The sequence below is a fragment of the Kogia breviceps genome, chromosome 10, assembly GCF_026419965.1.
Source record: "Kogia breviceps isolate mKogBre1 chromosome 10, mKogBre1 haplotype 1, whole genome shotgun sequence".
Taxonomy (NCBI): Eukaryota; Metazoa; Chordata; class Mammalia; order Artiodactyla; family Physeteridae; genus Kogia; species Kogia breviceps.
In genome coordinates, this window is record NC_081319.1 from 78,353,425 (window position 1) to 78,369,663 (window position 16,239).

General features: G+C 47.3%; 1 protein-coding gene across 2 annotated transcripts in view; it reads left to right on the forward strand.

Moving 5' to 3' along the window:
* RUNX2 (RUNX family transcription factor 2) overlaps positions 1 to 16,239 on the forward strand; it is a 302,059-nt gene that overhangs the window by 218,567 nt on the left and 67,253 nt on the right. The window contains exon 6 of one of the 2 annotated variants that reach the window (XM_067006328.1): positions 11,730 to 12,500. The exons of the other annotated variant lie outside the window; for it this stretch is intronic. Coding sequence (XP_066862429.1) covers positions 11,730 to 12,316 — 587 coding nt within the window. The 3' untranslated portion in view covers positions 12,317 to 12,500. Of the gene's footprint in view, positions 1 to 11,729; positions 12,501 to 16,239 lie in introns of those variants that run through there. 2 annotated transcript variants of the gene reach the window in all.

Consider the following 16,239-nt stretch of genomic DNA (forward strand, 5'->3'; position numbering starts at 1 on the left):
CCCAGGGCTGCATGGAATGCTGGGAAAAACAGGGTAATCCACTTAATAGATGTTTACCAAGCGTGTCCAGAGCTGGGCATTGCCACTTAGGTCCAGAGGACAGCTAAGGGTCCCTTTCCTCTGCTCTGCCATTGACTCAGGGAACACCCTTGTTGAGAACCTTGCTGCTTATTATGGCTTTGGGAAATGGGAGGCTTCCTCCTTGAGGTGCTGTACCTGCTGAGCTGGTGAGTGGACATGCGTGTGCGTCCACCTGCCCTACTCCAGGGGTCATGGAGCCTGGTCGTGTGAAGAGGGCCCAGGCGAGCCCCGTGCTGCGGGCACAGCACTGCTCTCGCCCAGCTGTCCTGGCCTCTCCGTCCGCCTGTTGACTTGCATCAAGGAGCTGGCAGCCGGGGCCCCAGTGATCTCCAGCGCCCCCCCCCCCAACCCCCGCCAGACAGTCTCTCCTCCCCGCATTCCTGGTGGCGTCCCAGCTCCGGGTGACCCCAGGTTCTAATATTCTTGGGTTGGTTCAGACTACCCAGCTGGCGGCGCTCCAGGCTCCTGGCCTTGTTAAAGCCCAAATGCCGTCTTTTACAGCCTGGCTCTTTCCATCAAGTTCATCAAGCAGCCCGCGGGGTTTTTTTTGTTTGTTTGTTTGTTTTGCAAGCAAGATGGCCCCTTTGGTTAGCTCTCTTGTAGGGGTGTGGGATAGGGGCCGGGAGCCTGGGCTGCAGTAGGGCCTGGTCTGGACTGTGCAATTGTTATTTTTTTAAATGATAGTTTTAAAAAATAAAGTTCAAAGGTGAGTGCCCTTCCAGGAGGAAGGATTAAATGGGTGGATCTGGAAATCTTTCAACCCTGGAGGCATTGCTAGGGAACATAATCTATTTTGCATTTTTCTTCGTGAGCCAAAGTCCGTTATGGTGTGGGAATCGCTTTTGCATTCTATCTCTCCCTTTCTCCATGCTACAAACATATTCATGCCAAGGAATATACAGGTTGTATAAACATCTCTTCAAAAAAATCACGTAAAGATATTATATATAGTCACATATGTCTCCTTCCTAATGGGTGTGCTCATAAAGACACATAGAGATATCCCTCACACCCTATGTGCAAAAAACGGCCAATTTAGACATTGGCAGAGCAGTTCTGTCTGAGTAGAAAAGCTTGGCTCCGTGCTTAACAAACAATCCCATAAAACCCACGCTCGCTTTTATTGAATATTGATGCATGAAAGGCCCAGGGTGGACAACTTGAACCAGGGCAGAAGGCAGCCTTCACTGTATTGTCCATAAAGGGTGGCAGAAAAGTGTCTTTGTGCCGAAATTCAATCCATTCCTAGAAAAAAAAATTTGCTTCTAATACTGGTTGGCTGGACTTCACGCTTGTGTCTCTTTCTGCTGTAGTATCATTTTAGCTCCTTGAACAGCCAAGAGGTTCCTTTTACCTTTGGTCTTCCTGCCTCCAGCCTCACCCCCTGAGTTCAGCCTCCACAAAGCCGGCTGCCAGAATAATCGCTTAAAAATGCAAATCAAATCTATCACTCTCCTGCCTAAAATCCTTCAGTGGCTCCCCTCTGCCTGCTCAAGCTCAAATTCCTTACCTTAGCAGAACAGCCGCTCAGCTCTCTGTCCTTGTTACCTAGTAAGTCATTTCATGCAGGTCTCCCAGCCCTGGGCACCTTACACTTCAGCTCTTTCAAATTGTCTTTCAGGCCACAATCCCCAAGCCTCATATAACTCCCTCCACCTGGAATGAGCCCCAGGTTATGAGTGGGACAGTGACATCATCTTTTGGGCAGGGTGAGGGTGACAGAAAACTGATGTGGGGGAATGAGGGTAGTCCTTTCAACTAGGGTGTCCAGAAAAGACCGCTGGAGAAGTTGACCTTGAGCAAAGGCTGAAGGTGGTGACAGACTGAGCCATGGGGATGTTCGAGGGGGGAAGCATACCAGGCAGAACAGCAAGTGCAAAGGCCCTGAGGTTGAAATGTGTCTGATACCTTCAAGAAATAGTTGGGGCAGAGTGAACGAGGAAGGGGTGGGGCGGCTAGGGGCCGGGCTGAGGACCTGAGGCTCTTGAACTGAAACAATCCCCACTTTCTCTCAGTGGCCAGTGGTGCTAGTGAGAAAGGGGGACCCTGAGGAGCCAGCAGCTTGGGTGCGAAATGCTTGGAGGGTTGACATCACTTTGCTTCCAGAAGTAGAATGAGTCTAAAAGTGGATCTAAAAGTGTCAGACTCCAGACTTTCCTTTCTTCTAACCTATGTCCACAGTCTCAACAAAACTACTTTAGAACTTTTCACCCTGCTGATTGAAAATGGAATGGTCTTTAATGATGCAGTAATGTTTAGGTCCAGATCTGGGTAAAGGGTCCTCATTCTTAGGGGTGTCTTTGGGGTGTTTACATCTGATCTGTAATGTTCTCAACAGTAATTTATTTTACCAGTTTTTCTTATTCCTGTTTTACAAACCGTCCCAGAAATTTCATACATAGACCTTCCTTCAAGTGTATTGATAAAATTGTGAATTACTGTGTCACACCTCCCCCACCTGTTTTTTTTAATTGTGGTAAAATATATACACTGTACATTCATCATTTTACCCATTTTTAAGTGTACAGTTCTGTGGCATTAAGTACCTTCCCATTATTGGGTAACCCTCACCATCATCCGTCTCCTGGAATGTCCTCATCTTCCACAACTGGAAGTCTGCACTCATTAAACACTAACTTTCCACTCCCCCTCCCCTCAAACCTGGCAACTCCCATCCTCCTCTCTGCCTCTATGAATCTGACTGCCCCAGGAAACTCACCCAAGAGAAATCATATAATATTTTGTGTATCTGCTTTTGTGACTGGCTTGTTTCACTTAGCATAATGTGAAGCATTACCCATGTAGCAAGTATCAAACTTTCCTTCCTAAAAAAGGTTGAGTAATGTTCCATTATATCAATATCACATTTTGTTTATCCATCCATCCACGGCCACATGTGCTGCATCCACCTTTTTTTTTAAACATCTTTACTGGAGTATAATTGCTTTACAATGGTGTGTTAGTTTCTGCTTTACAATAAAGTGAATCAGTTATACATATACATATGTTCCCATATCTCTTCCCTCTTGCATCTCCCTCCCTCCCACCCTCCCTATCCCACCCCTCTGGGTGGTCACAAACCACCGAGCTGATCTCCCTGTGCCATGCGGCTGCTTCCCACTAGCTATCCACCCTACGTTTGGTAGTGTATATATGTCCATGCCACTCTCTCACTTCGTCACAGCTTACCCTTCCCCCTCCCCATATCCTCAAGTCCATGCTCTAGTAGGTCTGTGTTTTATTCCCATCCTATCCCTAGGCTCTTCAGGACATTTTTTTTCTTAGATTCCATATATATGTGTTAGCATACAGTATTTATTTTTCTCCTTTTGATTTACTTCACTCTGTATGACAGACTCCAGGTCCATCCACCTCACTACAAATAACTCAATTTCGTTTCTTTTTATGGCTGAGTAATATTCCATTGTATATATGTGCCACATCTTCTTTATCCATTCATCTGTTGATGGACACATAGGTTGCTACCATGTCCTGGCTATAGTAAATAGAGCTGCAATGAACATTTTGGTACATGACTCTTTTTGAATTACGGTTTTCTCAGGGTATATGCCCAGTAGTGGGATAGCTGGGTCGTATGGTAGTTCTATTTTTAGTTTTTTAAGGAACCTCCATACTGTTCTCCATAGTGGCTGTATCAATTTACATTCCCACCAGCAGTGCAAGAGTGTTCCCTTTTCTCCACACCCTCTCCAGCATTTATTGTTTCTAGAGTTTTTGATGATGGCCATTCTGACCGATGTGAGATGATATCTCATTGTAGTTTTGATTTGCATTTCTCTAATGATTAATGATGTTGAGCATTCTTTCATGTGTTTGTTGGCAATCTGTATATCTTTGGAGAAATGTCTATTTAGGGCTTCTGCCCATTTTTGGATTAGGTTGTTTGTTATTTTTGTTATTGAGCTGCATGAGTTGCTTATAAATTTTGGAGATTAATCCTTTGTTAGTTGCTTCATTTGCAACTATTTTCTCCCATTCTGAGGGTTGTCTTTTGGTCTTGTTTATGGTATCCTTTGCTGTGCAAAGGCTTTTAAGTTTCATTAGGTCCCATTTGTCTATTTTTGTTTTTATTTCCATTTCTCTAGGAGGTGGGTCAAAAAGGATCTTGCTGTGATTTATGTCATAGAGTGTTCTGCCTATGTTTTCCTCTAAGAGTTTTAGGTCTTAACCCATTTTGAATTTATTTTTGTGTATGGTGTTAGGGAGTGTTCTAATTTCATACTTTTACATGTACCTGTCCAGTTCTCCCAGCATCACTTATTGAAGAGGCTGTCTTTTCTCCACTGTGTAGTCTTGCCTCCTTTATCAAAGATAAGGTAACCATATGTGTGTGGGTTTATCTCTGGGCTTTCTATCCTGTTCCATTGATCTATATTTCTGTTTTTGTGCCAGTACCATACTGTCTTGATTACTGTAGCTTCGTAATATAGTTTGAAGGCAGGGAGCCTGATTCCTCCAGCTCACTTTTCTTTCTCAAGATTGCTTTGGCTATTCGGGGTCTTTTGTGTTTCCATACAAACTGTGAAATTTTTTGTTCTAGTTCTGTAAAAAATGCCAGTGGTAGTTTGATAGGGATTGCATTGAATCTGTAGATTGCTTTGGGTAGTAGAGTCATTTTCACAATGTTGATTCTTCCAATCCAAGAACATGGTATATCTCTCCATCTATTTGTATCATTTTAATTTCTTTCATCAGTGTCTTATAATTTTCTGCATACAGGTCTTTTGTCTCCTTGGGTAGGTTTATTCCTACATATTTTATTCTTTTTGTTGCAATGGTAAATGGGAGTGTTTTCTTAATTTCACTCTCAGATTTTTCATCATTAGTGTATAAGAATGCCAGAGATTTCTGTGCATTAATTTTGTATCCTGCAACTTTACCAAATTCATTGATTAGCTCTAGTAGTTTTCTGGCAGCATCTTTAGGATTTTCTATGTATAGTATCATGTCATCTGCAAACAGTGACAGCTTTACTTCTTTTTTCCCAATTTGGATTCCTTTTATTTCTTTTTCTTCTCTGACTGCTGTGGCTAGAAATTCCAAAACTATGTTGAATAAGAGTGGTGAGAGTGGGCAACCTTGTCTTGTTCCTGACCTTAGTGGAAATGGTTTCAGTTTTTCACCATTGAGGATGATGTTGGCTGTGGGTTTGTCACATATGGCCTTTATTATGTTGAGGAAAATTCCCTCTATGCCTACTTTCTGCAGGGTTTTTATCATAAATGGGTGTTGAATTTTGTCAAAAGCTTTCTCTGCATCTATTAAGATGATCATATGGTTTTTCTCCTTCAATTTGTTGATACGGTGTATCACGTTGATTTATTTGCATATATTGAAGAATCCTTGCATTCCTGGAATAAACCCCACTTGATCATTGTGTATGATCCTTTTAACGTGCTGTTGGATTCTGTTTGCTAGTATTTTGTTGAGGATTTTTGCATCTATGTTCATCAGTGATACTGGCCTGTAGTTTTCTTTCTTTGTGACGTTTTTGTCTGGTGTTGGTATCAGGGTGATGGTGGCCTCGTCGAATGAGTTGCATCCACCTTTTGGCCAATGTGAATAATCCTGCCATAAGCATAGGCGGATAGACCCCTGTGGTCACTTCTCTTTCTCCCCTCTTTAAAGAGTATTCTTTGTGCAGGATAATCTTTTGGCTGCTCAAATCAGTCTCTGGCTGCCCTTCTGCCTTCCCAGTTGCTTTTTTACTAAGTTGATTGATGATAAACATCCCATCTCATTAGCGCAGCCCTCAGCCACTCGGAAATTAGAGGCTTGGATAATTCACACGGAAGTAAAAGGGTGATGACTTTTCCCATGTCATCCTTGGGAAGTCACTAATGCTGCTGGAAACAGAGACTAAGGATTTCCCCAGGGCTGGGCCTTCTGATCTTCAGAGGGTGGCTCCTCAGAGGCAGGGACTCCAGTGGATGGGTGATGTTCTGGGAGACTCTGCAGGCACATCCTGGCCAGGGCTACTGGGCATCTCTTCAGATGTCCTGGTCCATTGGCTGTAGCAGAGCCTGGATGAAGCCATAGCCATGGTTTCAGAGGCCCCTGGGCCAGCCCATTCTACTCAGTAGCTATAGACTGCACTGCTACTCTCCAACAGCTGGCCTAAACAGTACTTGCACTTGAACAAAAAAAGATGAAAATTGCAGAAGAAATTTACATTAAGAAAGTTCACACTTTCATAATGGAGGAGGCCCAGATATGAGAGAGAATGGAATCAACATGATTCCATTCGTGTTGTCATGGGAGTCAGCCAGATACAGATCAGGTCTCGGTGACTGTGGGCTTTGTCTAAGCTATCCAAATGCGGTGAGCCTCAGTTTCTCCGTTTGAAAATGGGACGAAGGCCACTGTTGTGATTAAATAAGAAAACGTATGAAAGTTGCTTTTGTCGAATAACCTTAGCTGCGTATTAGTGTTATCTTATAAAATGGGTGCTTTTGAAATATAAGATGCCTGGTCACCATCCCCAGAGATCATGATTTAATTGGCTGGGGCAACAGTAGTGTTTATAAAGTTCCCCAAGTGATTTTAATATGCAGTCAAGGTGAGAAATCATCAGCCTAGAGTGTAGCAGACCCTCCACAAATGTTAGCTCTCCTTCTCAGCCCTTGTCTCATCCCTGCAAACTCCATAAAGCATGTGCCCTCCTTCACACACAACAGCCTTTGGCATTAGCTGCCTGGATTCATATCCTGGCTCTGTGGCAGTGAGCGGGGTACTTAACATAACAGACCCTCAGTTTCCTACACAAGAAAATGGGATTAAAGACAGAATCCACATCATGGTCTTCCATGAAGATTAGAAGAGAGAAATTCCAAGCATATGGCTTGGAGATAGCACTCGGTCAATGTTGGCTGTTATTGGGAGCAGTCAGTATCAAGTCAGGAATCCCATGGTCTGTACTGCAGCCGGCCCTTTTCACCCCCTCCAGAGACACCAGCCCTTCTCTCCCCTGCCAGGCTGTCCTGCTCCAGCTCTCCTGCTGAGCCACGTTCCTGGGAGATGCCTGGTGAGAACTTGGGATCACATTGAGTCAGAGGTATTTGTAGGCGTGACTCACCAGGTCTTAAAACCAGAAGATTGCCCTGTGGGTCTCATGACGTTTCTGGAAAATAAAAGGAGTGAATATTATTGGGTTTAGTTCATCAGACACTCACCCTCCCTTTTGTGTGCCGGGGGTTCTGAAAGAAGCAGGCAGTGGCCCAGCCAAGTCTGAACCATCAAAGGCCAGGGCCCGGCTGCACTGCTGAGAGATGTTGCTTCTCCCCGAGACAGGTTTCATCCTTTTCCCACAGACTTCTGCTTCTCTGGTTCCCTGCCCAAAGCTACCCTGTTTCTCCTCCCTCCAGGCTCCTGGGAAAATGTTCCCACGGGCTGCCTCTGCTGAGGTGTGTCAGAGCTGAGCTATGCTGCATGGCTGGGTGTGGGCTGGGAAGGGGCCACCCAGACTCCAGAGCACAAGAAAGGGAAAGTTCCCCTTCTGCAGCCAGAATTTCTGGAACCTTGCACTGAAGCAGCAGCCAGGAGTGCACCCGTTTCTTTGATGCCTTTTCCCCCACCTCCTGCATCCCTGCTGTTAGTAAATACTAATGTTTCTGGGTCCCAGCTGTCTCTAGAAGCTGTCTACTTCTCTGCATCTCTAGCTACCACCCTAGCAAAAGCCACCGTCATTTTGTAATTTCTCACCTGCAACGGCAAACTCCTAACTTGTGTCCCCGGCTTCTATTCTGTCTACTTCTTGCCCAATGCAGCCAGGTGAACTTTTCAAAATACAAAACTGATCATATCACACACACACACACATACAGACACACACACTTATGTTTAAAACTTTTCAAAGCTTTCCATCGCTCATAGAATAATGACAAAACCCCTTAATAAATTCAGCAAAGCCATGTTTATCGGGATTTGGTTTGGCTGTGAGTGACAGAAAACCCAATTTAACAGGAGTTTGAATAGATAAGATTTTATTTTCTCATACAAAAAGGCTACAGTTGAGCTGGCTAGAATTTGTATAGCAGTTCCTCAAAATTCTCAGGGACTCAGTTCTCTGCTATAATCCTTAGCACGTGGTTTCTACCTCATGGTCCAAAGGGGCTGCTTGAGCACCAGCCATTGCAACCAAAACCCAGGCACAGGAACAAAGAATTGTACATAGCAGTTCTACTGACATTTTTCTGCCCAGAATTTAGTGACATGGCTAGAGCTAGTTGGAAGAGAGGCTAGAAAATGTAATCTTTATTCTAAGTGGTCATGGACCAGCTGAAAAGGAAGAAGAAAATGGATATTGAGCAATACTGGCAGTGTTTATCATACACTCCATCTCCTGACCCCTGCTCTCCCTTTTGAGCTTCATCTTACCTCCTGGCTCTCTCCACTCTCAGCAAACTGGCTTTCTCTGGAAGTCCCACATATTTGCAGCACTCCCTTCTGCCTCAGGCCCTTGCTCATGCATCAACATTCTCCCCTCTTCCTACTTAACTACTCATCCTTATTCGACTCCAACAGCATTTCCTCAGGGAATCTTCCTTGATTAGATCAAACCCTCCCTTTTCTTTTAGATGCTTATAGCATGTAGATTGTATCACTGTTGCAATTCACATTTGTTTATGCAATTATTTCATTATTTTCTGCCTCCACAGTGAGGTCAGGATTTAGGTCTGGCTTTGTACACTGTGGAGCATATTGTAGGTACTCAATAAATATTTGTTGAATGACTTAATGAATAAATGTAGCTATTATCTTATATAAAAAAGAGGCTAAGACTCAGCAAACAATTTTCCTGGGCAAATGGTGGAGGGTGGCCAGGAGGGCTGGGGAGACACAATAGAGCCAGGGGAGAGCTCTAAATGATTCATTCAAATCCAGTAAGCTTTTGGGTGTGGCAGAGGAAACACTGACCTGGAACTCAGGAGCCCTGTTTTCTGGTCTCAGCTCAGCCACCAGTAGCTGGACCACTGCCTGGAGCCAGCGAGAATTGATCAGATGCTGGATATACTTTGAAGGCAGAGGCTATAACCACTGCTGGCAGATTGGGTGTGGGGAGTAGGGGAAAGAGATGGGTCAAGGGTTTGTCCTGGGTGTTTGGCTAAACAAAGGGAAGGTCACTTACTGAGAAGGGGAAGGTAGCAAGAGGAGCAGGTTTTAGGGGATGATCTGAAGGGTTTATTTGCAAACGAATTTCAGGTTCCTGTAGGCAGCTGCACACTTCACCTCTTCCACAGGCATCCCCCAGGGAAAGCCTAGGCCCAGGCAGGTGGGTTTAAGTGGTGGTGACAGGGAATGCCACGCGGGTGTAAAAAAGATAGAAAAGGTCAGCCGTTCAAGGTACATGGTTACCAGGCAAGCAATGATTCAGCCTGACTCAGCAATAGGATTGAACAGAAAGTACTCCGAAGACCTTGACTTACAGGCTTGGGAGGAAGCAGTCACTTTCTGCTAAAGGTCAGTGACAAGAGAAGGCATGTTCATGCATGGTCACTGCAGAAATCTTTGAAATTTTAGCTTAAACAGCAGTGAAGAGCTTTCCTCTTTAAGAAACCTTCACTCCTCCCTAAGCCAGTGCTCACTGGTTCAAGGCTTTGCTGGAAAACCATCACACTAACAGCAGGATAGACCACCTCTCTTATTCCTCTGATAGCTAGGTGAGGTCATCAGCATCATTACTATTACTATCTTCATGATCGTATGAGGCTTCTAGGTTGCTCCTCTACCCCTGGTTACTCTAGTTGCTATGATTGTGAACCCTAAGCTTTATTGCCAACCTTGTATATTTGGTCTACACCTTTGCTCTGCAAGGTGTGGTCCCCAGACCAGCAGCACCCACCTGACCTGGAAGCTGGCTAGAAACGCAGAGTCTCTGGCCCCCGTCCTGACCTGCCAAATCACAACCTGCCCTTTAACAATGTCCCAGGGGAATGGCCTGCACATGAAAATTCAGGAAACACTGCCCTAGAACATTTTGTGTACTTGCCTCTATCTCATTTTCCTTGTTAGACTCCTATTCGATTAAATATAACAGCCTCTTGTCTGCTGTGTGTGAAGCTTATTAACATCTTTCTCAAGCAAAAGCAGAGCCAACAGTTTGCAGGGTTTCTCTTTGATTCTTTTCAACTCATGACGGTTATGTGCCCGGAAGTGTCTGTGATTCGTGGTTAACAAAAGAAGAGCCTCACAGAAACCGGAGGAACTTAAGTTCTGGTGGAAGAGAGGCAGTTCTGTGAAAGCCAATAGCAGAAAGTGCCCATGCAATTTCCATCAGAGGAGTTTTCAGGCACACGGGTGGCTCTCCTCAGCTGCGGTCCCCGAGGAGCCACTGCTTCTCTGCTCCCATCAGACCAAATTCACAACCACACCGACTGGACATTGGAACATCTGGGACCTGTAAGTACTGTGAGAACCTGGTTGCGTTGAAGTCAGGATGAGGGAACAAGCTCTCGCCAGATGATTGCTCTGAGTCTCCGCAAGACTCAACTCCCAAATGAAGGAACAGCTCACCCATGAGGGGCAGGCAGCGAGAGCACACGTGTTCACAAGCAATGGGGAACGTGTTTACTCACTGCCTCTGTCATCATGTCACTCTCCCTCCCCCGCAAGATAACAGGCTGAGGTAATAGAGCAAGTTCTGCCTTTGAAAGGCTGGGAAGCCCTCAAGGGCAGGGCATAAAGGTGGGCACCCAAACAGCCAATGAGGAGAGCCAAGAGTAGACGCTCCAGCTGGAACTAGGAACAAGTCTTCAGAGACTGGGCTCCAGTAAAACTCAGAACCGCTTCCAGCGTGAGCACGCGCCCTCTACCCAAAGGCGGGAGCAGGGCGGCCGAAACAGCTGAGGTCATCAGCATTGAGGCGGATCCTTTGATCTGAGGTTGGTAAACCTTGCTGCCATACCCAGTTGCAAAGAGCTGCTGCCCACTTTCTACGTGGGGACTCAGGGGATTAGGGGAGAGATCACAACAGGAGGCTTATAGAGTCTTTGAGTGCGGCCCCCTGTGAACTTAGAGCCGTTCTTCAAGCTGAAGACTTTTGAAGGCAGGTTGATCAGTCCTAGTTGGGACCCAGCGGTCACTGGGATAGGAAACCAAGTCCTCAAGGGCGGAAGGGTCTGGCCCAAGGTTCCACGGCATTTTCTGGCAGAGTGTGGAATGGCGCTGAGATCTGGCTCCGGGCCCCAAACTCTTTCAACTTCCTTCTGAGAGCTTGGCTGGGACAGTGGAGGGGAGCCCTCTGCTTAACACACTTCTGCCTCTGAGGAGGGTGGAGGGGTCCTCCTTTCACAGCCTTGACCTACTGTCCTTGGCAAGACTTGCCTGCGAGCAGGCTGCAACTTCCGCCCCCCGCCTGGACCTCTCTCGCCGTCTTGCCAGGAGTGCCCCTCTCTAGACCTCAGCAGAGAGCCTTACCCACCAGGATGCCTTGCTGGACTCCATGGTCTCCCCTGCCTATGGATTCCCGTGCTCCTGAGACCCACTCTTCCTAATCGGATCACAAGGCTAGGGGCAGGAAATAAGTTTCCACCTTCTAACTCAGTTCCTTTATACCTAGCATGGAGCCGGGCATACAGCTGGCAATCAATAAATGCCCGAGTGACCCTTTCTCGTTTCCTCCTTGACAGATTCAGAGCCCAGCACCTTGGACTCCCAGTCTTCGACCACCTTGTTCCTCTCCTCCGAGGAGCCAGGCCCCTCCACCACCGCGCTTCCTTCTCCCTCGTCGTCCTGCGAGCCCCAGGCGTTCTCCCCGGGGCCCTCGGTGCTGCCCCCGCTGCCGCCGCCTCTCCCCGCCGCCCCTGCGCCTGCCGCCTCGGGCTCGGGCGCCCCCCGGCGCGCCGGCCTCTACTCGGTGGTTACCTCCACCCCGGAGGGAGCCCCGCGCCTCGTCGACTGGCTGCCCGGCTGCCCCTCGACCACCCCTCCCGGCGTCCGCGGGGATGAGCGTGATGGGCCGGCTACGTGCGCCCCGCGCCCGGGCGCAGCGGGCAGGCAGGAGGGCGCGGAGGACCCGGGCGCTTCCCCGCCGCCCTGCGCCCGGCCCGCCGCCGCCGCCGCCGCCGCGACCTTGGAAGCCAACGTCGGCGACATCCTGGTGGAGTTGCGGACGATGAATGGCCACCTGGACGTCATAGCGAGGGCCCTCACCAAACTGGCCTCGTCCCTGGGGCCGCAGCCGCAGCCACCGCCGGATGCCCCGGATGGCAACTGATGGAGCTGCCCCCGGACTGTGTATCCGAGCCGCGCAGTAAGGGGATCCCGAATGCACCAGGCGTGCCTGCCTGTGTCACCCCCGAGCCTGGCAAACCCAACAGAGGACGGAATTACTCTGCTCAACCTACTTATGGGAAGGAATAGACCTCCCCTCGCATTTCAACCTGAAATGATGGAGCTCTTCACACTCTCTGCCGTGCCAGGCTCTTTCGTAGCGCTCTCCCTCCTGCCCCACTCCTGGGAGCCCTCCTGGCCCTTCAGATGTCCTTCTCTTGTTTTGGAGAAGGCCTTGAGCTCCCGGCAGGACAGGTGCCCGAAGATTGTGGTGGGCCCCTGGGCAAGATGCTCAGAGAACCATCCTTTCCCGACCCACACTGGTGACTTCTGAGTCCTGTGGAGGGAAGGCAAGCGCGAAGCATGTTACAAAAAGCAGTAGTTCAAGGGCAGCTCCAGTGTTCCTTTCTTGAGTTGTTGACGTGGTATCTGATCTCTGGTGACTTTTACACATTTCTTTAAAAAATATTTTTGGGAAAAGAAGTTTATTTTTTCTAATTATAACCACATTTCAGGAGGTTTGGAAAATAGAGAAGTGAGAAAAATCTGATGTATTTGGAGAAGGGGGGTATTTAAGTCTTTCTTATGAATAAGAAAGAATTTTGTGTAATAAACCAGATTTTTATATGTACTTTCTGGGTGTTGGCCTTTTGGTGCCACATTTCTTCCTTCCCCTGCTCTTTCTGTTCTGTTACCTATCCCAGCCTTACTTTACTCCTCGAGTCTTATTTCAACTTTTCTCGTGCTTGTGAAGAATAAGCTTTTAAAGGTTGTCATGGTTCTATCCTAAAGCTCCCGGTCCTCCCTAAATTTGGTAAATCCACGCTTATTCTCTGGATTGGAGCAGAAACCGATTCACTGGCCAACAAGGAGGAAGCCAGCACCCCTGACCTTTCCTCCTAGATGCTGGTAATACCATCCTTCCCAGTTGTGACAAACAAACACGTCTCCAGACTCTGCCAGTGTCCCCTGGTGGAGCCCTAGATGGAATTTCAGAAATCTGGAGGAACCTATGCCCTCCAGGATCTGACTTCCCATAAGGAAGAGGGCCCTTCTCGCCTTCCTGATTGAATTAGAATTTTAATTAAGTGTGCTCATTTGCCAGAAGCAAATCTACTGCTCTTTTTCCAGAAACAAACCAAGCATTGGAAACCACATTGCACAGAGTAAAACCCCACCCTGAGCATTTGCAGGGCGCACAGCTGGTGAGCTGCCTGGTTTCTGCAGTTTCTGGCATCCCCAGAGCTTCTCAGACTTTGGCGTGGAGAGCTTACGATGCGGGTTCTGCTTTGGCGGCTCCGGGGTGGGCCTGGGACTCTGCATTTGTAATCAGCGCCAGGGGATATGCTGATGCCCCTTGCCCAAGACACACTTTGTGTAGTAGTGATTGGGGGTTGTCTGCTCTGGGATTCCTGACCGTTGCATTGTCACTGTTCCCCAGAAACTGCTGTTTGTCTTTGCCCCTGCAGAGGCCTGGATTCCTCAACCTTTAAACTTTCAAAGCAGCTCTTTGGGGGACTTTTCTTTTTAAAGCCAGGGTGTATCAAGTCTAACCACCCACTTCTAAAGAAGCTTCAGTGGAGTTCAAACCAATTCCAACAAGCATTTATTGGATATCTACAATGCTGATGCCCTGGGGGACACAAAGATGAATAGAATAAAGGCCCTGCCCTCCAGGGCTTCCCAGCCCAGTGTCCCACAAGGAGAGGGATTCTCAATCCCACCGTGTAAACAATTTGAAGCAGCAGGGAGTGGTGAGAATGGCAGCCACAGGAGGCCAGGCTTCTTGAGGTTTTTGACTTTGGGAGAGTTATTTACTCCCCTGAGCCTCAGTCTCCTGATCTGTGTCAAATGGGGGATGATGGCATCTGCCTATCAGAATCAGACATGGACGCGATGGCGGCTTTGCACTCCCGAAAGAAAGTGCAGTCCAAATGCCTTTTTATGCTCAGTGGGCATTTTTACTTCCTCTCTCCTGGGTCCTAAGTCGGGAGGCCCCAGGTGGAGTGAGAATCACACACTCAGGTCTGAGTTGCCTTCCCGCTCTGAGGGACTAACCCCTTCACTTTTGCAGGAAGAAAATCTATGGCCCAAAGGGACCAGCCTTTGTCCTCCTCTTTAGTGGAAGAAACAGCTAAACTGGAATGCCTGTGCCACCCCTGAGGGCAGCAGCTTCTGGTTTTTACCATTTGAACAGTCGTTTGTTTTAATTTTAACTGACTCCTTTTGTGTGCGATTAAAAACAGCAACAAAAAACTAAATCTTTCAAGAACAAAGAGGGGCTGGCATATAAATCCTAAATTTAGATATAGGGACTGAATCATTTGATCAGAATCCCCATATATATTTATATATGTATATTTCTATGTATGAGATTGAGATTGAGGATATCAGAGGAAGGAACCGACATAACACTGATTCCATCTGGGCAGACCAGAGGAAAGTCTGAGCTCCCGTCCTGGGTGAGTGGCGCCTCAGAGACTGGGCCTGGTTTAGGGTTTTTGAAGATGGGGCTGAAGGAGGTTAAGAAGGGCAGGATGGCCTTCATCTTGCAGAAGGTACAGCCAGGGGAAATTGGACAGTTTCTGGGGTGGGGGCTGGGGGCTGGGATGGAAATGAGTTCAAACAAAATATCAGTTTGAAGGTGCTCGACAGAAAAAAGGAAATCTAGTTTTGTAGATTCTTTTTTTTTTTTTTTTTTTTTTTTTTTTTGCTGCGCGGCTTGCAGGATCTTAGTTCCCCAATCTGGGATTGAAACCAGGCCCTTGGCAGTGAAAGTGTGGAGTCCTAACCACTGGACCACCAGGGAATTCCCTAGTCTTGTAGATTCTAGATTGAAACTTGCCTCCCATACCTGTCCTGATACCTGTTTTTCCCAAGGCTTAGGGTGTCATTTGGGTGGGCACGGCACGAGACAAGCGCACGATGGTTCAAGGTGGCAAGCATAAGACCTATGGTGGAGGATAGCAGGCTTCAGCCAAGGAAGGATTTACCAGCAGTTACCGGACTCAACTGTGTGAGGTAGTGAGGGCCCTGTTTTAGGAGGGCACCAAGCAGAGACTGGATGGGGAGCAGCTGGTGCTTCAGCAGAAGGGATTCTCCACTCGATGGGGCAGTGATTTAAGGACTCTTTCACTCTAACTTTGAAGTAATTCTTGGCTCTTCCTTATCTCTCATGCCTATATCCAATCCAAAGCACATCACATTGGTTCTACCTTCTAGAGAGTTCCATGATCCAGCCACTTCTCACCACCTCCATTGTTACTACCTGGTCCAAACCACTCTATCCTTTCTCACCTGAGCTATTGCAGTTGGCTCCTAAATGGGCTCCCTGCTCCCTCTCCATTCTCACAGAGCAGCCAGGGTGGGCTTTTAAAAATATTTCTGACTAGGCTATTCTTTTGCACAAGACTCTCAATGGCTTTCATCTCACTCAGAGTAAGAGCCAAAGTTTTACATAATCTGGTCTCCTGTTACCTGCCTGACCTCATCTCTATGACTCTCCTGCACTCTGGTCACCCATGCCTCCTTGCTGCTTCTCCCAGGTACCAGGCACATTCCTACCTCAGGGCCTTTGCACTGCCTATTTCTTCAGCCTGGACCACTCTTTCCCAGATATATCACATGGCTTGCTCCCTCACCTCCTTCAGGTCTTGGCTCAAGCATCACTATCCTTTTAAAAGTTGTAATCTGCTCCCTAACAATCAGCCTCCTCTCCCTAGATGCATTTCTTTTTCTCCTATCTTGCTTTTTTGCCTCACACCAATATCCACTTTACCCAGTATATGTCTTACTTTATTTTTTGTTCTTAGAATGTCAGCTTCCTGTGAGGGAAGAAATTTTTGTCTGTTTTGTTCACTGCTGTTT